Below are 23,639 nucleotides of genomic sequence, written 5' to 3' on the forward strand. Positions count from 1 at the left end.
GGTTTAAAAACAAGTTTGAAAATGACATCTTTTGTCAATAGCAAGTGTGTGGTTGCTACAAAAGATAATAATGCCCAACCTAATTGAAATGAAGCAATTACTAAGTCTTAATAAGAGTCTTATTAAAACAATAGAGTTTTCATCTGTCCTTGTGGCTAGGGAGACCTGTTGACACAGCTAAAAGACATAGGAAAACACACCCAGATTAACAAGGGGGCAGTCATTTAATGCAGAAATCCAGTTAACATAAAGAGACGGAGGTTGAACAACAGGTCTTCAAACAATACTGCATAGTGTCACGAGTTAGCTCTTAAGCACGTTTGATCTGCTTATCTTATGATTTCGATTCCAGTACAAAGACGGAGAGGAGACTTCAATTAAAAAAAAAAAAAATAAGGCAACAGAAGAAGAATCTTCCTGTGACAAGGAACATCCACAAATAATGCACAAATATTTGGTGCTGACACAATAAGACACCATCAGGACAAGTTCTGAAGATGCTGCATTAAAATTTAACAAGCATGATACAATGACAAGAAAATTATACTCGCTTTGTTACGAATCCTTTTGCAAATAGAAATGACTCTCAGGTAATTGTTATATACAAACTTTCTGAAATAAATGGAAATCATACAAATTTTTCCATTGCAGTTTCTTCTTTCTCTACACCTAGAAATGTCCCATGGCACTGCTCCCTATTCTCACAGTCAAAGCATAAATAGTCATTAAAGCACTTGAATCCACAGTAGTCTTGTCCTTAGAAAGGTTGGGAGGTTTTGCATGATTTTCTATCAGTAATCCAGAAAGGGCCAGCAGGCAACAGGTTGGAATGTAAAAGACCGCTTTGTGCTTGGAATCCTGAACTCCGCGCCGTTCCCCTCAGGGAGGCGCTCGCACTGTGGACAGGCCCAGTGCGTACAGTCATACCGTGGAGTCTCTGCCAGACTTTAGCTGTGCAATCTTGGTCCGGCTAATAAACGGATAAGCGATGCAGAGACCTCCAGCTGCCACAATAAAGCCTAAACTGCACCAGGCGCAAAAGATGGACCAGCTGTAACCATGTTCCACATCGGCAGGCAGGCTATAAATTAGCTTCGGGAGCCGGTTCAAATCATAAGAGATACTGGCGGCATAAGTACAGAGGGAAATGGTGCAAAATATCCCTATAAATAATACAAAGAGAACAGAATGATTAGTTACAGTTTGCCTGTTACAAGACAAATGCCAGACAGGCCTTTATGAAAATCAGATCAACCATTGAGGCAGTCACTCCAAATTCACAAATGATCCGTAATTCTTTTACTTGAATTAATTCATTTGACAAACACTGGGAAAACTTCTGTGTGCCAGACCCTACACTAGGGAGTGGAGATGCAGGAGTGAAAAAGATAGGAAAATTCTGATAATCTGAATTATTCAGAATTACCTAATTCAAATGGTTATATATATTGGAATTCATTTGTTTATTATTAAAAGCAAAAGTTGTATTTTTAAAAGAAAAACTTCTATCATCAAATCAAGCACAAAATAGTTTTTATTTTCCTTCACTCTCCACCTATTTTCATACACTTATTCTGTTATAATCATTATACAAAGTATGCTTTCTTTTTCAATTAACATTATCATAAGTATTTATCATGTTGCCTTAAATAATATTTTAGATGAATTCATACAAGTAGCTAAATCTTTTTTGTTAAGGCATAGTCTTACATATACCAGGGCCTCAACAAATGGGTTTTTTCAATGAATGAATGCTTTTAAATAGTATAAATTAACTCCAGCAATATGGAATTGGTGTAAAATAGCTGACTAAGGAGATCATCCACTTTCACCATTCAAAATGGAGGCAACTGGAGTGACATAAGGAATATGGACAGACCCAAAGCTTTGCTTTTTAGACCAGTGAGTGTGTATGTAATTTTCCTCCTGCAACACTAAAATCAGAACTGATATTAAAAATGCTTCATAAGCCCCAAACACAGGAGTTTTACTACTCAAGTCATGTGGATATAGGTGCTTCTATTCTACCACAATGGACCCTCAAGATGCTCCTTTTGGATAGGCAGAGGATCAGAATGTGGTGAATAATAAAAACAGAAACTGGCACCCAATCAAGTATCAGAATGTCCAGTTCTGTTCTGAATCCTACACATCTCTTCTTCACGTCTGGTTTATCCTGCATACAACAGAGATAACATTCATTGGCTGGAAAATTCCTTTGGCATCCTTACAGATACATGTAGCATCTCCACTGGAAACAGAGACACAGATTTTGAAACTGAAAAGAAGGAGCTAAAAGTAGCAGATTACCTCTCCAACCCCCTCAAGGCTCCCCACCCCCTACCCACCACCCTTTTTTAACCTATAGCTTTGGAGATTAGAAACACTAGCAGAAAAACAAATTCAGAGCAGGCAGCAATTTGGAGAAAATAAAGACCACCTTAATGCCATCTTGAAAATGTTAGAATTCTGCCTCCATTCAAATCATGTAAGAGCACACTGCCTGAATCCTTTTCCAAATGTGCATTTAGAAAATAAATGTCCTAAATTAAAAGGACACTTGATCTGAGATAATTTGATATTTCCTACTCTTTGTTTAATTCTGCATTTAAACTCTAAAGTGAGTCTGTTTTACTAAAAAGGATAAAATCTTTTCTTCTGACTTCTTGCTCCAATTTATTATAGCAAACATATCACTTTGAGTGATCAAAGAGAAAAATCGAGATGGAAATAATTCTCTCATAAAGTAATGGACCATTCAGAAAAGAATACTCCACTTTCCTCAAACCTTGTGAAAAGCAAATGTTCTTAGATCTATACAAATGTTTTCACTGGCGCCAAAACAAAGGCAGTTTTTATTTATAACAAAGCCCTTTTAATAAATGCTGGTAATAGAACAATAGGCAGTTAGAAAAAAATAATCTTTGGAGCATCAACAAGTAAAACAGAATAATAGAACAATGACATCTTCACAGGAAAAACAACTTTATTCTGCATTTAGCTGTTTGCACACAGCTGAATGCCTAAAAGCAAGCATTTTTACAAGTAACATAGTTTTAATGACCTATGAAAGCTTGAGTTCAAACCTAGACTTTTAAGCATCCTTTGATGTCTAAGTGCATTGGGTTGGGATGTGAGAAATAAGTATTCTAGTTTCCAGCTCTACTAAACACTGTGCAAACTTGAAATTACCTAACCTCTCTGAGCCTTGGTTTCTTCATCTAGGAAAAAAAAAAGTGGGAAACTTGATTACTGAAGTCCCTACAAGTGTCAAATTTCTGTGATTCTGTTATTCCAAAATGAAACATGAAACAGGAACATTTATTAAAACTTCCTAGTGAATCTAGTACTCAGCTTATGCAATTAAATGAAAACGGAATGCCGTATGTATTTATCTTTCTGTATATACTCCCTTTGATTTTACACTTAACATTTATTTTATTAGCTCCTCTCGCCTGCCAACCCCATAAAATTGCTTTTGATGACATGAATTCTATCATTACACCACCGGTTCGTACTGAATAGAACAGAATTATAAGAAAGAATCTAATCTGAGGATTTAACCAGAATGATTTCTCTCTGCCCTCAATGTCCTGGATAGTTGTGCTTTTCCTGCGGAATTGATTTGTGCTTACCTCATGGACACTGTGAATGATGTCACTAATAGAATTTTTCTTTGTCCAAGTTGCCAGGGCACTGACGCTCCCTAAAGCTAAATCTATAGCCCACCATGAGCAAAAGTATGGGATTTCATGGCATGCTTTTGGCTTCTAATCTCACTCTTGGATCCATCTTGCCTTGGAAACCTGATTGTCCCTTTGTCTTACTTTATTTATTTGTATTAATTTAAGTGGCCTCTCTATGCCAGTTAAGTTTTTTCGGAACAGGGCACGCATCAAACTTTGATGCAGACTTGTTTTATTTATTGTTGCCTTTATTCACTCAGCTGAGCATGGTGGAGAGGAGGCCTATCAGCCCACAAATATGTCCCCTCTCTATCCATCCCCCTTCCCACAAATGCCCCTATAGCTTGCCCTTCCGTAACATCTCTTCTCCTTCCAAAGTGCTCTCGAAGTTGTTCTTAGTAAGAGGAAAGCAGGGCAGGAAAGAATGACAAGAAAACCATATTTAGGAGCTCTTCCTTTTCAGACCCTCACATTTCTAAGAAGGTTTGCACATGCATAGCTGCCACCACTATGATTTGTGAGATGGGCAGGAATGTGTGATGATTACAAGGAAATGTACTAAGAGGAGAAAGCATTGTTTCCAACTTTTCCAACAAGCTTTTGTAAAAGAAGCCTAACCCATTCAAGATATTTTTAAACACAAAACAAAAAATCCTAAATTCAAAGACATCAACAAAAAGCATTGTTTGAAATGATGAAAGCATTCTTACTGTAGCTGAATTAATAGTTTTAGGTCAATGTTGAGAGTGTGGAATTCTACATTAGGTTCCACATACATGTCTTATAGTACTCATATGCATGAGTTTGCCAGAGCTGCCATAACAAATTACCACAGACTAGGTGGCTTAAACAACAGAACTTTGTTTTCTCACAATTCTAGAGGCTACAGTCTAAGATCAAGGTGTCAGCGGGGTTGGCTTTTTAAACTGAGGACTCTCTCCTTGGCTTGTCAATGGCCATCTTCTCCCTGTGTCTTCATACAGTCTCTCCTCTATCACCACGACCAAATCTCCTCTTCTTATAAGGACAGCAGTCATACTGAGTTAGGGCCCATCCATATCACTTCATTTTTACTTAATTTTCTCTTTAAAGACCCTTTTTCCAAATACTGTCACATTCTGAGGTAGGAGGCAAAGACATCAACAAATGTATTTGAGGTGACACAAAGCCCATAACGTTCCGCACACGTGTGTGTATGTGTGTGTGTGTACTCATGCACGAAATATATTTTTAGCTTTTTTATAGGTTTTAGCAAGATTGTACTATTCTAGGTGTTACTCAATTAGTTATTCAACAGTTATTTATCGAGTATCTACCATGTCCCAAACCTAGTTCTGGTATATTAGAGATAGTTAAGTTTCATGAGCTCTTTTTGGTCACAGCTGGACTCAGTTCAACACTGATGTGGTCAGGAACTTCAAGCAATCTCTCCACTCCACTTTCCTGTATGCATCTCAGGAAAAGGTCATAGAGATCTCTTAGACTTCCCATAAGTTCTGCATGGAGTCCAACAGAGCTGAGCACATGGAGTCAAGAAAACCTGAATGAAACTGAATTCTGCCATACGTTGAGTTCTACCAACTTAAGAGTCAGTTCATCGCAAATTACCCCAAGTAGGGATTACCTATGTAGCAAGTTATTTCTGATAATGCTGCATTTTCATTGGCAGCAATCTAATTAATGCAAGGTATGTGAAAGGAGTATGGAAGGATTAATAAGGCATCGCCTCTGCATTCTGAAAGTTCAAAATCTAATGGTCCTTCCTGAAGATCCATGGGGAGAAAGGTGGTCCCTCCTCTATTCTTCTCTGAGGCTTTCCCTTCCTTTTCACTTCTCCCCTCTTCAGTCAGCTGGTGGCCCCCAGAGAGAGAGAGAGAGGTTCCTGAGTCCTAAGCTAGGTCCTTACTACTGCTGGCAGCATCTTCAAAAAAGTGAATAAATTACTGGTTTCCTGACAAGCCCTGCATGCAACTACTTTTCTTATAAAATATTAAAAGGTTTTCTGCCAATATTCATAATTAGAAGATACCACGATATCACAGAATTATAGGGCTAGAAGGGATATTTTCACATCAGGACAGAAGTAAATTTATGCTACCATCCCCACAATCATCAACCTAATTTCCTACCCTAAAATCTTCATGGTGCCAGCTGGTAAGATGCAATTAGGGTAACGGGGCCCATTCTTTTGACCACCATTTTTTAATGTGCTTAAAAGACTGAAAGGAGTGGAAGTTGCTTCACCCTGTTTAGCCTGCTTGATAAATAATGTAACTACAACACCCAAAGGCATGAACATTGATTTTTTTCCCCCTACTCCTTCGAAAGGTGGCCTGCCCATCCTTCTGATCTTTTTAGCCTTCCTTCAAATGCCTCATGCTAGTTTTCACACAGATTACTCAAAAAGCCATTCCTATATTGTCCTAACTGACTGGCAGAACTAACAGAGAGAAACAAACTCCACACACACACACACACACACACACACGCACACACACACACGCACACACAATGCAATTCCTAAATCCCAAAAGCATCAGATCTGAAAGCATCCAATCTGAAAGACTGAAGCAATCTCTTTAGTGGAAAATCCTCGCCTGGTCTGACATAGGCTATTCTAGTTCTTATTGATCCCATTTAGTGTGAATATTCATGTGTTTAGCCACAGGAATGTTAATGTATTTGATTTCAAGATGCCACCCCAGATCTTGCTGAGGGTGTTAAATAACACAGGATATATGCACCGTGTTACTCTTCTAAAATAAAATTTTTTTAATCCTGAATTACAAAACACACCTGGCCCCCAAGGTTATAGAAAAAATATCACGGACCTGTAGTTTCAGGTCATAATCAATGGATAATCATAATCTAGATAATTCAATACACCTACCATGGCGGAGTCTTTTTTTTTTTTTTTTTTGATTCATTGAAACAAAAGAATGAATAACCAGTGTAGGTGGGTGTTAACTATCCCTGGAGCTCTGCTAGGGCTGCCTGGACTCTGTCTTCTCTGTCTCTGCTGTCAGGAAGGGAGTGTTTCATGCTGTGTGTGACCTTCCAGTTGGCCACTCAAGGCACAGCCTGTGAAGGTGAATGAATTTGGTGAGCAGTGAGACCCCCACCAAGGGAGGCCCAAGCTTTATCCATTTTTAAGACTCCTAGTGAATTAAAAAAATAGTAAAAATCCTACAACAGAGACCTAAAAAAGTGTTTAAAAATGTTTGCACTGAATAACCTTTTAAAAGATTTATAACTTATTATATCCATCTAATAGAATGCATCACTTAATAATATAGGTGGAAATATTCATTCACACTACACTGAAAGCAGTATAGTCTAGTAATGGGCAGAAGCTTAAAGCTGGAAGATGAGAGTCTTATCCCCTCAATCGCCTGTGTGTGCTTCTGTGCCTGTGTGTGTGAAACCTCAGAGGGTGTGACATCCAAAGTCTAAACTGAAGGCCCGTGAGGGACGTGCAGGCTGGCCCTGGCCCTCTGGGAGGACCTTGCATGGCCCCAGGGAAGAGGAAAGGGGGCGAGACCTGGCTCCAGATGTGCATCAACAGTCAGTAGGGCTGCTGTGTCACATGTGGTAATCAAGACCTGTCTGTGCAATCAATAAGGCAGAAGGAGAAAGATTGTTCCAACGTTTCCATTTTAACCGCCCAACCTGTCACATGGTTGATGTTCTTCATTTGAAAGTTTAGCTAATAAGTTCAGGCAGAGAATGAAGATGACAGAGCATTAGAAGGCGCTAAGTTTAGTATCAGAACTCTGTGGGAAGGACGCTGACTTGAGTGGCTAAAGACATTCTGCTTAATTAAAATCGATTCTTTTAACCCTTTTTTTGCTCTCATCTTCTGCATATGAACGTTCTACAGCTAATTTATCTCATGCACTAGATTGACGTGGTTGTCTCAGTGTTTGCAAAGGAAATTTCAAGGCATTATTTGTAGTAACAAAAACAAAACAAACCCCCCTGAATCCCATAGCAACAGAACAGGTGAATCCAGCATAGCATATCCACTCCATGGAAAAATATGCTTCTCCTCTCCCCCTCTTCCATCCCTCCCCTTTTCTTCTCCTTCCTTTTCCTTTCTTCTTTGCTTACAATGAAGCAAATACATGGCAAGATTTGGTCCAGAATAAGGGAAATATTGAAAAAAGGTTGTTCTGTTTTCAGGTGATAAGGTCTGTAAGTGGATTCCCCCTTAATTTCAATAATGTTGTTTGGGCAACCGAAACTAAACAAAACAACAGAACAATGATAACAATGTTAGGTTGTATCTATTAGTCCTTCAGAACTGGTCATCAAACTTCAAGTTTATTATTTGGGTTTTTGTTGTTGTTGTTGTTGTTGGTGGTGGTGGTGGTGGTTTCTGTTGTGGGTATTGCTTTGCTTGTTTTGATGTTGCCTAACAAGTACATAGGAGCTTCCCATGCTCGATCCTGAGGACTCCTGAGCTTCTCTCTGGTCCAGAGGTACAATCCACACATGGATCCAAAATAAGGGTTGAGAACAGGAAGAGGTGGACCTGGTCCAGGAAACTCCTGCCTCTCCTCTGTGCCCACCTGCCATTGAACCTTCAACTTCCTTTCATTTAAAACCAGACTGGCCCCTCAGTCTCCCAAGGAGCACTCAGTAGGCTTTCATGGCCTTGCAATTTATTTTAATTCTAGCAATTGTTAGAATCTTTAGTTCTAACAAAAGTTCTAACAAATCCCCTGACAAGGGGAGTGGTATGGGGCCTTTCCAGGGTTGGGAGGCAACACATCTGTACCTCTTCGATATTTATGGAGACAAGAGTCAGAGAAATGGGAGCTTAAATAAAGGGAGAGAAGAAAACAGGGGAGATTTTTAAGTAATCACTAAGCCCCAGCAGAAGCATAAAGGAATCCTCTGTGCAGTGCAGTCCTCTCTGATTCTTTGCTGCCCTTGTCTGCTTTAATCTTTAATTTGGATTTTAAATGCATCCCTTGGGCAGGAACCCAGTGGCTGGTCTTGAGGGTCCAAATCCACCTCTAAAGCCTCAGAAACTAACAATTCAGCCTCCCTGTGCTACAGTCCTGGTGGCCACTGTGATTTCACCAAAATCCAGAAAACCTAAATTGGTTTTCTGCTCAGAACTAGGCAGGATCCATGTGACTTCTGAATGTTCCAGGATGCTGGTGATGATGCCCCACATTCCAGATCACTGCCAATTGCAGCACCATTTTGTGGAGTGGGACAGGGGCGAGTGGGAGTTAGAAGGAAGGATCCCTGCCTGTGAAGTGGGTTCCTTAAGGCTGCAGGGTGGTTGACCATGCCAGAGGGCAAAGCACCCCCAACCTGTCAGCCCTCTGAGACAGGCAGTCAGCAAACAGTGGCAGCCGTGGTGGGGTGTGGCCACCTCCTGTTAACACAGGAGTAATTAGGTGACCCATTCCAGTGAGAAGTGCTAGAAAATCTAGGCATGGTCACTTGAATAACAGAATTCCAGGCAAGTGGAAATAAGCCTATTTAAAATGGCTCTCTATCTAGGGGAATATTCGTTCTGTTGCTGAGTATAGTTTGTGAAACTGTTAATGTCCAGTTAATTTGGCATTTGCTAATCATTAATACAGGAGTTTTCTGTGAAGGAGGAGAAGAAAAGAAAGATTTCTTCCCTGAAGCTAACGTCGGTCAGTGTTAGCCATCGACTCAGCACCTGGCACCTTTTTAGACAAAACTACCCTTTAGCTGTTAGTCAAAAACATCCTAGCCCTGTCTCCACACCCCCACCCTTTCCAATCCCTTGTTTAAAAATCAAGTCACTCCTTTGCTTCAAACCTTCTAGGGGCATCTGTCACCCTTAGCTTCAAATCCAAGCTCTCCACCATGACCAACAAAGCCCTGAAGCTTTGGCCACTGCCCACTTCCCCCACCTCATGTGATACTATCCTGTCCCTCACTCCCTCCAGCCCCACTGGCCGCTTCTCTCCAGTTTGGCACTAGTGGTTTCCTCAGTCTGCTGCGCTCTTCCCACCACCGGCTGCTTCTCAGGAATTAGCTCAGAAATCATCACCTCAGCAAGATCTTCCCTGAGTCCCTATTTCACCCTGTTTCTTTTCTTCACAGCTTTTATCACCACCACAAATCATTGTTTATGTCTCTCCACAATAAAAATGAACAAGGATTTTGCCTGCCTTATTCATTGTGTGTCTTTAGCACTCACAGCAGTGCCTCATACATAGTAAGTTCTCAAAAGATATCTGTGGAGTAAAATGAATGAGTGTTGTGTATGTAAAAGTGACACCATCACTGAAGCATGACCTTTGAATTGATATCCAGCCAGGGGATGGGTTGTGATGATCTATCCCCCTCTGTCTTTGAGGGCACCTCATAAGCTATGGCCCACGTTTGCCAAGAGTCCAGGTCAGGGTTTGGGGCACAGTATGAAATAAGGAACAGAAAACGGGGCGCGGTGGCTCATGCCTGTAATCCCAGCACTTTGGGAGGCTGAGGCGGGTGGATCACCTGAGGTCAGGAGTTCAAGACCAGCCTGGCCAGCATGGTGAAACACTACCAAAACTACAAAAATTAGCCAGGTGTGGTGGCACATGGCTGTAGTCCCAGCTACTCAGGAGGCTGAGGCAGGAGAATCACTTGAACCCAGGAGACAGAGGTTGCGGTGGGTCAAGATCGCACCACTACACTCCAGCCTGGGTGACAGAGTGAGACTCCATCTCAAAAAAAGAAAGAAGAACAAAAAAACAGACTGGGCTCATTTTAGAGATTAAACCCAAGACACTTCCATCTAACCTACTAACAGGCCACAATGGGGATATGGAGGATGCATTTTTCACACTATTGTTTTCCTTAAATTCTGCATTTCCCAGCAAAGCCAAAATGACCTTCTGGTTGCTTTTCTAACAGTGAAAACAAAATTAACAGGGAGATAACAAAGTGACACTAGCTAGTCGCATGCAGAGCAGCCTTCACCTTGGCTGGGACAGACGGCCTGAGACGTGCAGCCTACCTGTCATGAGGAACAGGAGTCCAGCCACGTGCTGGGTCAAGCTCTCCTCCCAGAAGAAACTGACCGTGGCCACAATGCAGCCGCAGAGAAGGACGGCTACAGCCATGCCCAGGAAGCCAGCAGTGATTCTTCTTAAATCTAATCTCAAAATAGACACAGACATTCACAATCAGAATTCAGGAAAGTCATTAAGAATTAGAGAATTAGGGCTTTGTATACCTTGTGAAAATTAGTAAGTTATATGGACAGGCTTAGAGCCTACGGGGCGAGGAGGCTTAGGGAATACTCTTCCCAGGCATTCCATAAGAGGACTAATGGGGTGAAACCAATGGAGGGTCAGACTCTACCCTCTCTGAGTCCATGGAGAAGTCCACACCAAGTGGAGAATAGACTAGAGGACAAGCCCAGGATAGACCTGGGTAACAGATGTCAAATGACTTAAACCAAAAGTGAGGTGGGTTTGAGAAATATCTCTGTTAGCCTTAACAGAGCAATAGAAATGTAGGTTAACCAAAAACCACCTGTACCCCAAAAACTATTGAAATTTTAAAAAGGAAAAAAAAAAAAAAAAGAAATGTAGGTTACCCCCATGGAAGTGGTTGTACTTAATCTGGCTTTGGAGAAAGAGCCTAAAAAAGCTATTGTGAAATAGGGTTTTATCTGATCACCACAGATGCCAATTATTTCCTTCTTCATTTACATCTACTCCTGCCTATTTTCAAAAATGATTTGAGAAAGTGAAGGCAATTGTGGTGACTGGAACAGTGGTGCAAAGTGCACACAGGATACATGTGCTCATAAACACCCTTTCCTCTGAAACATCTGCTCATAAATGCCTTCTCCCCTAAAGCATAGATCCCACAACCTGGGCATCCATTTACCCAGGTGAAGGAGGTACTATTCCAATAGGATGAGTCTCCATTATACAGCGGCCCAACCGTCAAGTTTGGCCTATTGCAAAAACACAACTGTGATTACTCAGCCAGAAATCCAGCTCTTTCCCCATCTCCCTGGCAAAACCAAGAGGCAGGCTGACTACATGTACCTGGACACACATTGCCTCCAACTACTAAACCAGCACTTACCTTGCCTACCTTCCAGCCATTTTACCTTTTCTATTTTCTTCCTTGTTTTTAAAAAAATACTTTTTAATCATTTTTATTTACCTTACAGCTCCATCTCAAAGGATTTTTTTAAACAAATCTAACTTTAAAAATTGTTATCTAAATTTCAATCATCCTTCTTAAAACAACACATCCCCAGCATATATCTGCTGCCCCCAAGGCCAGGTAAGAGGTGTGGGCAAATGCACGTGGATCATGCACACCTGTGTACAGATGGGGCCAAGACAAGGTGCACATCACACTGTTTGAAGTGTGGGCTGCTCTGCTAAAGTGAAAGTGCCCATGCAGCCATCACTTTATTGTGTGGCTCCTGGGCATTAGGGGTGGCTTCATCAAGGATGGATTACAGTAGCTTCCAGTCTTGCTCTTAGCATCTTAGCCACAGAGAGACCATCCCTTTTTTGAAAGGGGATTTCTCATTTCCAGCTCAGAGCATCCAAATTAAAAGAGAGTATTTCTGCCTAGAAGAAGAAATGTGGACACCAATGAACAAGGGGCCAGCGGCAGTGGTAATATAAAGATGCTGAGTTTAATGTTAAGGGTATAAGTAGTTTTTGAGACATCCACATCTGAGCAGGGGAAATGTAGTAATGGTTCAGTCACTATTATCTTACCACCTACCAAATTTCCTGTGTTTTGAGTAATAATCTATTTTCTGCGACTCTGAAAAGGCACAAGGTTCAGATATAATCCACATGGGATTTGCATTAGTACCAGTCATGTTAAGCTTACATAGTAAGTGTGCTACAGATCACCAAGTGTGACTTTCTTAGAAATAGACATGCATGCGACTGCTGAAAGCATCTTTCCATGAGAACTCCAAAAAGGATTAAAAGAAGAATCTTCAAATATTGCTTGCTGGGCAATCACAGGCTACAAACTATTAAAGAGCTAAGGTTCTTTTTCAGGCTCCTATGATGATCTTTTCTTCCCTGACCTGAGCCAATAACTACATAGCTCTCTGGAAAGATGATTAAGTCTTAAAGTTGCCCGTCATAATATGTATAATATTAGACCACTGCTCTGGCAATATCAGAAGAGCTTCCATTTATATGTTTGAGATTCAGAACAGAGCCTTTTAATCCTCAGAGAGATTGACTTACAGAATAAGACTGATTAGTTTTCTACAGTGGCTTTGGCCACCAAACAAGATCCTGAAGTCCTCATTACTTATTTCATTGGAAAATGACAATGTCAATCTCTGATGGGGGCAAAGACCAAAAAAAATCACCTAAGTTTTTTGTTTTGGGGAGCTATCTATCATCAGGCAGCTTAAATCAACAGTTTTTAGGTAAATATCAGCCCTCTTTAGTTTCACACTGCGTGATCCTTTCTAGAGTTTCACATTTTCCTGACAGTGAAAAAGAGTAGTTCCTTTCATTGAGATGTAGACACCCTCTGAGAAAATTAAGACATACACTCATAAAGGTATTTTAGCAGAAATACAAAGGTTGGAGATAAACACAGTAGCTAAAATAAATATTGTATATACAAAACAAAAATAAGAGCCCTAACATATAATCTCCTTGGTTTATTAAGACAAGGGATACAGCAGGTCCTTACACCCAACGACTCGGCAAACAAAAGATTCAGTAGGCAGCTGTGTACAGATGCCACCAGGGCAGACTATCTCACAAGACCTCATACCAGGTTTCCACACATTTTATTTTTAAGCAAACTGTGTCCACAGCATAGGGAAATGATCCTCTGAGTCTCTGACTACATCTGACTGGGCCCAGAGGCTTACAGAGGATAAGAACAACATCCTGCTGTCTAGATGTGAGAGGGGTCGTCGGAATTTTGTTCAGAAAGACACCATTTCCTCTCTGAACCTGTCCTGGAAATACTTACGAAGCAGGTGCCACTCATCTTGCTGTATGGTCTTGGTTAAATTAAAAGGAATGTTTCGTAAGCGGATGGGCTGAGAAAAGTGGTACTTGATGGCCGTGCATCGCTGCGCAATACCTTGAAGGAAATAAGAAACGCGATTTACGAGTCTGCTTATTTGTAACAGAATTCTGAGACCTGAGGCAGAATACTGTAACCTAATCTGGGTTCAATGGGAGACGAGATAAGAATCTCTTGATTCAGAGCAATAAAAACCTAAAACATAAAATAATGTTTAAAATCAGGTTTCATTTTTTAATGTATTAAATTGTATAAGGATCTATACTCCCCTAATTGTTTTCCGATACGGAGTTTGTTTTACCTAAACACAAAACTCCTCAAGGAGAAATGGCCTAAAAGTACACAGATGGTTCAGAAAATCAGCTTAGAATTTTAAATTAGCACAGATAAATCACATATCTGAATCTGATCCAGTCTCAAACTCTCAAATGGGTAGCCTCATGAAGTTCATTACGAAGTGTGTTATTTGGAAACCAGAAGACATTTTTCCATAAAGATAACCCTCTACATGGTTTAGGTGGTGATTATATCTCCAGACAACCCTCGAAAGCCTATTTAACCCTAGTGCAACTGATATAATTCCTTAATAAAATTATACTGATATGAATTCTAGATCTTGAGAAAAAGGGTAATACTGAAAGTAGAAACAAGAAAGAAAATAATTTTCCTCCCCTATCTGGTTGTACGGCCAGCCCTGGGCACAATATTTTGACATGGGCAGGTGTACACATTGGTTAATCTAGTAACTCTCTACCTCCTCACACCCACCTCACACACCCATGTTTTACTGCATAAATTAACATGGGTCCATTATTCTCTTCTCCTAAAGACTTCTGAATTTCATGAAAAGTATCTACTCTGTCTTAAAATTTATACAACTTATAAAATGTTCTTCTCTCACTTTAAATCATCTTGGCCAGTTGTTTGGATAAATGTAATCTCATTAAACTAATTTTTTAAAAAGCATGAGTGACTGTTAGTCCTTTAACACTGCAGGCTGTTTAAAAAAATCTTCATAGATGCAAATAAATCTCTAATTGGTGGAATCTGAGTGTGTATAAAAGTGAAATTTTAAAAAGATTATACAGCAAAGGGAAGAGATTAATATTTGTGCACAATTTGCATCATGAACCTCAGTCCCTCCTGTGAATGTACCTACAGGATCATCTTCCCTAAGGAGTTTCTCAAATATTAGTGTACATAAGAATCACCTAGGTGACTTGTTAAAAATTTAAACTCCTGGACTCTACCCCAGATATACTGAATCAAAAGTTTTGAGATGGAGCCAGAAAGCTGAATTTTAACAAGCATCCCAAGTAATTCTGATCCAGGTAGTCTTTGAATCTCCCTTTGAGAAAAACTACCCAAACTATCTCTGATTTTTGGAAGCTTTTTTTTTTTTTTGATGAAACCACACATTTTCTCAAAATTCAAAGTTCTTTTTTTTTAAATTTGTTTTGTCAACATGAGCCCCATGGCAGTGGTTGTGAGGTCTAAGGCATTAAAGGTAGCTGTTTACTTATAAGTTAGCTGTTTATAAGTCAGGAAATGCCTGTGCTTCCAAAGGGAAAACAATATAGTATGAGAACAATGACAGATAAAGGACCACAAACGTAGTAATAGCTTACATTTGTATTCTTCAGAACTATCATTCCATTTGAGACTGACCTTGAGGCTCTGTAAGCAGGAAGTGAAAGCTACGGCAGAGTTGAAGGCATACTCAACACGCACACAACAAACCCCATTGGCAAAGACTGGAAGGTTTATTGGTTTTAGCAGGCTAAGAACATTTCCACAGGTTTATTTGTTTTAGCAGGCTAGGAACATTTCCGTACAATAATTAGTTTACCACTAAGCTAATCAAGCAGAGACTTAAGGGCCCTCCTATGACAAAGAATACAGACTTCATACGATTCATTCAGAAAAGCCACTAAAGAAACAACAGCAACAACAATAAAAACAATAATCAACCCTAGAGAGGGACAAGAATCTCATTTCAGAGCTGCCATAGTACATTATTTCAAATTCCCAGTTTTCAACAAAAAAAGTACAAGACATCAAAGAACAAGAAAAAAGAAGCAGTCAATAGGAGCTGTCACTGAGGGATCCCAAATATTGGACTTACCTTACAAAGATTTTAAATCAGCTATGTCAAATATATTCAAAGAAGTAAAGAAAATCTATCCAAATAACTAAAGGAAAGGACAAGAGTGTTGTTTCACTAAATAGAGAATATTAGTAACATGACAGAAATATTCTTGAAAAGAAAAAAATAGAAATTCTGGAGTTGAAAAGTATAATAACTGAAAAGAAAAATGCATCAAAGAGGCTTAAAAGAAGTTTTGAGGAGGTAGAAAAAAGCAACAAACTTGAAGACAGGTCCATTGAAATTATCCAATCTGAGAAAAATAAAGAAAAAAGGATGATTTTAAAAATGGTCAGGGCCTCAGAGACCTGTGAGGCACCATCACAAGCATAATGAGAGCTGCAGAAAGGAGGAGAGAAGGAAGATCAAAAAAGAATATTTGAAGAAATAACTGCCAAAAACTTCCCAAATTTGATTAAAAACACTAATCTGCATTTCTAAAAACTTCAAGGAACTACAAATAAGATAAATTCAGAGACCCACACCCAGATAGATCATAATCAAACTGTTGAAAGCCAAAGACAGAGAATCTTGAAAGCAGCAAGATAAAAGCAAATTATATACACAAAAAAAATCTTTGAAACACGATCAGCTGATTTCTCATCAGAAATCATGGAGGCCAGAAGGGAATAGGATGACATATTCAAAACACAGAAATAAGAAGACTGTCAACCAAGAATCCTATATGCATCACAGTTATCCTTCAGAAATGAAGAAAAAAAAAAAATATTCCCAGCTAAACAAAAACTGAGAGACCTGGCCTAAAAATAAATACTAAAGGGAGTCTCTCAGGGTGAAATGAAGGATAATAATTGAACACATATATAAAAAATAAAGAGCACATATAAAGTTTACAACCTAGGTTACCATAAAAGACAGTATAAATGTATTTTTGTTTGCAATATTTTTTCTCCTATCTGATTTAAAAGACATAAAGCAATAATTATAAATCTCTGTTGATCAGCATACAATGTATAAACATGTAATTTGTATGACAACAATAGTACAGAGGAGGAGAGTGGGGATGAAACTACATAGAAGCAAAGTTTTTATATACTATTGAAATTCAATTGGTATTAATCCAAACTAAATTAAGATGTCACTTGTAATCCACAGGGCAACAACTAAGAAAATAACAAAAAAAAATGTAGTAAATGAAACAATGACAACCAAAAGAATTAAAAAGCTATGTTAGAAAACATGTATTTGACACAAAAGAAAACATTAATGAAGAAACAGGAAAAAAATGCATATGTCATATAGAAAACAAATAGACAAACGGCATATACAAATCCTACCTTACCAAAAATTATACTAAATACAAATATATACTCCAATTAAAAAGGCAGAGATTGGCATTGTAGATAAAACAACATAATCCAACTATATGATGTCTACAAGAGACACGGTTTAAATTCAAAGACACAAATAAGTTGAAATTTTAAAGGATGAAAAAAGATATACCATGAAAACTGTAACTGAAAGACAGATGAAATGGCTATACTAATATCAGACAAAACAGAATTTAAAACAAAAATTGTTACTAGAGAGAAAGAAAGATATTTTATAATGATAACTGGGCTTATCCATCAAGAAGATATAGTAATCATAAACATATACTGACCAGTAGAGCCCCAAAATACATGCAGTACCAAAAACTGACAGAATTGAAGGGAGAAATAGACAATTCAATAATAATAGTTGGAGGCATCAATACTTCTCTTTCAATAATAGTAAAACAACTAGACAGAAGATCAACAAAAAACAAGACTTGAACAACATTATAAACCAACTAGATACAAGAGACATCTATGAACACTCCATCCAACAACAGCAAAATACACATTCTCCTCAAGTGCACATAGAATATTCTCTAGGATAGACCATATGTAGGCAATAAAATAAATCTCAACAAATTTAAAAACATTAAAGTCATACAAAGTAAGCTCTCTCACCACAATGCAATGAAATTAGAAATAAATAATAAAATAACATTTTGGAAATTCACAAATTTGTGGAAATTAAGTAATACACTCCTAAATAACTGATAAAGTAAAGAAGAAATCACTAGAGCAAATTAGAAAACATTTTGAAATTAATAAAAACAAAATTACAACATACCAAAATTTATGTGATGCAGCTAAAGCAATGTTTTGAGGAAAATTTATAGCTGTAAATGCCTACATTAAAAAAAGATCTCACCTGGCACAGTAGCTCATGCCTGTAATCCCAACACTAGAGAAACTGAGGTGGGAGCGTCACTTGAACCCAGGAGTTCAGGATCAGCCTGGGCAACACAGTGAGATCCTGTCTCTACAAAAAATAAACAAAATTAGCCAGGCATGATGGCATGCACCTGTAGTCCTAACTACTCAGGAGGCTGAGGTAGGAGGATTGCTTAAGCCCAGGAGATGTAGGCTGCAGTGAGCTGAGATTGCGCCATTGCACTCCAGCCTGGGGGACAGAGTGAGACTATCTCAAAACAAAAATAAAACCAAAAAGATCTCAAATCAGTATCCTAACTCTCCACCCTAAAAAACTAGAAAAAGAAGAGCACACTAAGGAAAGAGATTACAAAACTAGGGTGGAAATACATAAAATGAAGAATTAAAAATTGAGAAAGTAAACAAAACCAAAATTTGGCTATGCCCGTAATCCCAGCACTTTGGGAAGCTGAAGCAGATGGATCACTTGAGGCTAGCAGTTCAAGACCAGCCTGGCCAACAGAGGGAAACCCCATCTCTAATCTCTACAAAAGTACAAAAAACTAGCCGGGCATGGTGGCACATGTCTGTAATTCCAGCTACTCAGGAGGCTGAGGCACAAAGATTGTTGGAACCTGAGAGGCAGAGGTTGCAGTGAGCCAAGATGGAGCCACTGCACTCCAGCATGGGCAATGCAGCAAGATTTTGTCTCCAAAAAAACAAAACAACAACAACAACAAAAATCAGAAATGAAACAGAGGCTATTACTAACAATCGTAGAGAAATATAGAGAAGCTTAAGAGAACACAGTGAAAAATTACATGCCAACAAATTAGATAAAACAGATAAAATTGCATATACCTAGAAATATAAAACTCCAAGACAAGTGAGTCAAGAAGAAACAGAAAATCTGAACACATCTATAACAAGTAAAGAAACTGATTTAGTAACTAACTTAGTAAAAACTTGCCACAAAGAAAAGTCCATGACCGGCCGGGCGTGGTGGCTCAAGCCTGTAATCCCAGCACTTTGGGAGGCCGAGATGGGTGGATCACGAGGTCAGGAGATCGAGACCATCCTGGCTAATACGGTGAAACCCTGTCTCTACTAAAAATACAAAAAAAAAAAACTAGCCGGGAGAGGTGGCGGGCGTCTGTAGTCCCAGCTACTCCGGAGGCTGAGGCAGGAGAATGGCCTAAACCCGGGAGGCGGAGCTTGCGGTGAGCTGAGATCCGGCCACTGCACTCCAGCCTGGGTGACAGAGCAAGACTCCGTCTCAAAAAAAAAAAAAAGAAAAAGAAAAGTCCATGACCAGATGGCTTCACTGGTAAATTTAACCAAATGTTTAAGGAAGAATTAACAATCCTTCATAGACTCTTCAAAACAACAACAACAACAATAAACAGAAAATGAAGGGACCTTCGTACTTCTTTCTATGAGGCCAGTAATTACCCTGATACGAAAAACCAAAGATACCACAAGAAAAGGAAAACACATACTATTCCTTATGAATAGATATGCAAAATCCCTCAGCAAAATATTAGCAAACTGAATTCAGCAACATTTGAAAAGGGTTATACGTCATGATCCAGTGGGATTTATCTCAGGAATGCAAGATTGCTTCAACACATTAAAATCAATTAATACAACATACCATATTAACAGAATAGAGGTCAGAAACCACCTGATCATCTCAAAGATGCAGAAAAAGTATTTGACACAATGCATTTGCTACTCATCAACAACCCTGTGAGCTAAATATAAAAGGTATTATTAACTACACTAAATGAGTAAAAAAATCTGAAGCTCAGAGAGTTAAGTAACTAGCCTGAGGCTATTATTTAGTTGTAACCAAGCTTTAACACAAATGCTGTTACCCAAACTTTATATATTAAATACTACTACTCAGAAAAGTTAGCAGTCCTTAGTTTTCTAGACATGCATCTTAATTTTGTGGACAGTTAAGCTAGAGTTACTAGATGTACTGTCAATTTGAAATAAAAAACAATCTTTCCAATTTAGCACCAACATATGCTCTTTTGGAAACAAAGTTGATTCTTAATTGAAGGAGATTGGATTGGCTACATGGCTGACTCAGTGGCTTCATCCTACCTGCCTCTCACAGAAGCTGCTTAAATGCTGGAGAGAGGGTGTGAACTGGGGAGAAACTATTTTCTCAGACTCACAGGAGCTGGCCTTAGAACAGCTTCTGTGCCAGGGAAACGTGTGGTCCCTTTTAAATCACTGCAAATATACTCAAGACCCATCTCCTCCTCTGCTCCTTGCTTGTAATGGGCAGGATCCCAGTGGGCAAGAAGAGTAACAGGAAGGAGGTGGCAGCTGGCCCAGGGTTCTCCTGCTTCCTCTGCATGTGCCAGGAATGAGGTAAGTAGTGCACACATCACCAAATCGCCTTTCCTTCTCCATGGGGCTCTCAGGCTAAATTTAAAGTGCCAAGAATTCTGAAATGAGAAGAGAAAGAGGGTAGGGAAAATGATGAGGTCTGGGCTGACAGTAACAAGCCGTACTCAAGGACTCCAAAGAGTAGGGGTCTGGTAGCGAGCCCAGAGCTCCACAGCTGAGTTTGCAAGAAAATGTTCTATGGTCCAGGTGTTCCACTCCCTTGGAAGATGATTAGAGACTTCAGGCAGAATTAGAAGAGAAAGTGGGAATGAAAGACAGCTCAGCAGCAGTGTCAGAGACCTGCCATTAGCTGTTTTATGTCCTTGTTCTTAAACACTTGTTCCACTGTCATAGCAGAAAGTCAGATAGATTTGAAGAGGAAAGCAATATTATTAAGGTTTGCCTCCCTACAGCACACACATTAAATTGACAAAATGAAACCACAAAAATCTTACAGGAAAAGACCTGTAGTTGCTTGACAGAACAAATCAAGCAACCAAAATCAAATTAAGTCTTTTTGATAAAAAGACAAGCATACACATATACATAGATGGTAGTAAAGATGGAAGTTCCATGCAGTGTTAAGGAATAATTTATACTGTTAAAATCCACAAGGAGGCATTAGATTCCAATTTTTTCAAAGTCATACATGCAAACTTTGAAATTAACTGGCTTTCTGGGTTTAGAGAGCAATGAATCTGGCTCTCTGAAAAGGAACACAAAAAGCATGAGCTCATAGCACCAGATGGCATCACACAATGGGGGGAAGAAACATGCAGAGGATTGAAAAGAACAAGTTGTGGTTTATATTTAGTGATTAATTAGCTTCTTAAAGGGCCAAGTAGAGCCACTTTAATGATGATATAAACCACAGAATAAGATATATAAGTATGTTGCACAGGGGGTTAGAAATAGAGATTTTGCCTGGTGAATTTCTGTTGTTTCCAATACTGAGTTCCAAGCTAAGTCAGAGAAACCCCTACTCAAGAGAAACATGAAAGATGCTATAAACAGTCATTACTATCAATCAATAATGAGGTGGGCAGTATACATGATGGTTAAAGACCTTGCAGTCAGACAGACTTGGGTTTGAGTCCTAGTTGTGTGACTTGCGGCAAATTACTGAAGCTCGCTGAGCCTTGGTTCCCTCGTCTGTAAAAGAGGGGAAATAATGGCAGACACCTCACTGAGTTATGGTGAGGAATGAAAGAGGTAATTCAGGACTTAGCATAGGACGTGTGGCCCACTGTAAGCACTGGATAATGTCAGCCTTGGATTGTGAGTTCTCTCTTGGCACCCGCCCAATTTGCCATACAGAACCACTGCCACACACCAGGAGTCTGCACCTTAAATGGTCATCAGAGATGAACCCAAATGTACAGAGAAATAACCAGACACGCAGCAACAGCTTCCTGAACAATGGCCCGACCAACAGCTCTCATGTTTCCTCTCTATTCTCGCCACTTCAGAGCAAGACTCCCATCACCTCACTCCTGAAGAATTTGCTAACTGACCTCCTTGCTCAACCCTCAACCTACCCTGCATGCCACTGCTAGATAAATCTGCTGTATGAAGTTTTGGGGCCTCTGAAGTCTCAGTTGTCCATCAGTAAAATGCAATATGAAAACCTTTAGCCGGGCGCGGTGGCTCACGTCTGTAATCCCAGCACTTTGGGAGGCCGAGGCGGGCAGATCACGAGGTCAGGAGATCGAGACCATCCTGGCTAACACGGTAAAACCCCGTCTCTACTGAAAATACAAAAAATTAGCCGGGCATGGTGGTGCGCGCCTGTAGTCCCAGCTCCTCGGAGGCTGAGGCAGGGGAATGGCGTGAACCCGGGAGGCGGAGCTTGCAGTGAGCCGAGATCGTGCCACTGCACTCCAGCCTGGGCAACAAAGCGAGACTCCGTCTCAAAAAAAAAAAAAAAAGAAAACCTTTAAGATGTTTGTTACATCTGCCTGCCTTTTACAGTATCATTAACTTAATATGTGGCTTTAAATTGATTACTATAAGCAAGAAACAGTTTCACTTGCTATGATATAATTATGTATTTGTTTTAAAATTATGTATTTATTTTAAAATAAAGTGTCTGATACATATAAGTACTATATAATTGTTTATTTAAATGTTTTAATGCTTTGCCATTGTGTCAACTTCCATACTGACAAACAGAAGATGCGAAAATCACACACAATCCCTCAGAACATAAGACTGGGGTTTTCATTGTCTGACTCTGTCCAGAAACATACAAGTAGGTTCCCCCTGAGTCAAATTCAGACTCTAGACCCCTATCATCTATCCCCACCTCCAACTTCACTTACACTTACCTGTGACTGTTCCCAGGGGCTACTTCCCTCCCTCTCCAAATTGTCCCCTGGCAATATCATGCCATCTCTGTGACCATCCTAGCCTATATCACTAACTTTAGAACAGCCCCAAAACCACTAATCCCTCCAGGCTCATTGCCTTTGAAAAGCCTTCCCCAAATACTGCAGACCACATAGCTCACTCTCTTTGCTGGCTCTATGTTGACATTAGAGACTGAGCCTCACCATCTCACTCTTGATTACTCAGTCTTTGTCACTGCCTAATAGATCAGAAAGTCTGCCTCTTCATTAATGTCCTAAATTTCTTAAGCAGGGAGGCTGTGACTTTTTCTGTATATACAACATTTAAGAGATATGTCTGAAACAGTTGATGACAATAGCAGTATAACTAATGCTTAAGGTTCTCTAGCAGAAAGAATTAATAATAGGCTATACCATTTCCTAAACATTTCAAAGGCAAGTTGGAATTCTTCAGCTGGCCCTTGAGCAGAAAAATAAAGAATTATTTCCCCAGCACACGTCTCAATTTGAAAAGAAAAATCAATCATGGGGTCATAAGACAGGGTAGCAACCATGTTCTGGTCAGAGATTTAATTTCAGAGCAAAGCAGGGGCTAAAGCAGACAAAAGAAAATGCTTTCCTTATCACCTCCTGTATTGGGTATAAACAGTTAAACTTGTTAAAATAAATAAACTAAATACAGTAAGTTTAGGAGCTTAACACTGACTTTTAGAGCCTCAAATGGCTAAACCAGTCCCAAAGGCAAAGTTCTTGAGGACAAACTTTTCATCAAGTCTACAGAACTGAAAGGAGAAAGATACTAATTAGTAAATCTAAGCAGCTC

At 39.5% G+C, this 23,639-nt stretch overlaps 1 protein-coding gene across 4 annotated transcripts in view; it reads right to left on the reverse strand.

Moving 5' to 3' along the window:
- Nucleotides 1-205: 205 nt before the first annotated feature.
- Nucleotides 206-23,639, reverse strand: part of TMEM178A (transmembrane protein 178A) — a 279,546-nt gene continuing 256,112 nt past the window's right edge. For 3 of the 4 annotated variants that reach the window (XM_033175938.1, XM_033175939.1, XM_033175935.1), the window contains 3 exons: nt 13,659-13,772; nt 10,684-10,821; nt 206-1,163 (listed from right to left, as the gene is read on the reverse strand). In XM_033175938.1, the coding sequence (XP_033031829.1) occupies nt 922-1,163; nt 10,684-10,789 (348 nt within the window). In that variant the 5' untranslated portion in view covers nt 10,790-10,821; nt 13,659-13,772 and the 3' untranslated portion in view covers nt 206-921. The remainder of the gene's footprint in view (nt 1,164-10,683; nt 10,822-13,658; nt 13,773-23,639) is intronic. The other variant, XM_033175937.1, reaches the window with a different exon arrangement.

Source organism: Trachypithecus francoisi, unplaced genomic scaffold, assembly GCF_009764315.1.
Source record: "Trachypithecus francoisi isolate TF-2019V2 unplaced genomic scaffold, Tfra_2.0 Lachesis_group17, whole genome shotgun sequence".
NCBI classification, from domain to species: domain Eukaryota; kingdom Metazoa; phylum Chordata; class Mammalia; order Primates; family Cercopithecidae; genus Trachypithecus; species Trachypithecus francoisi.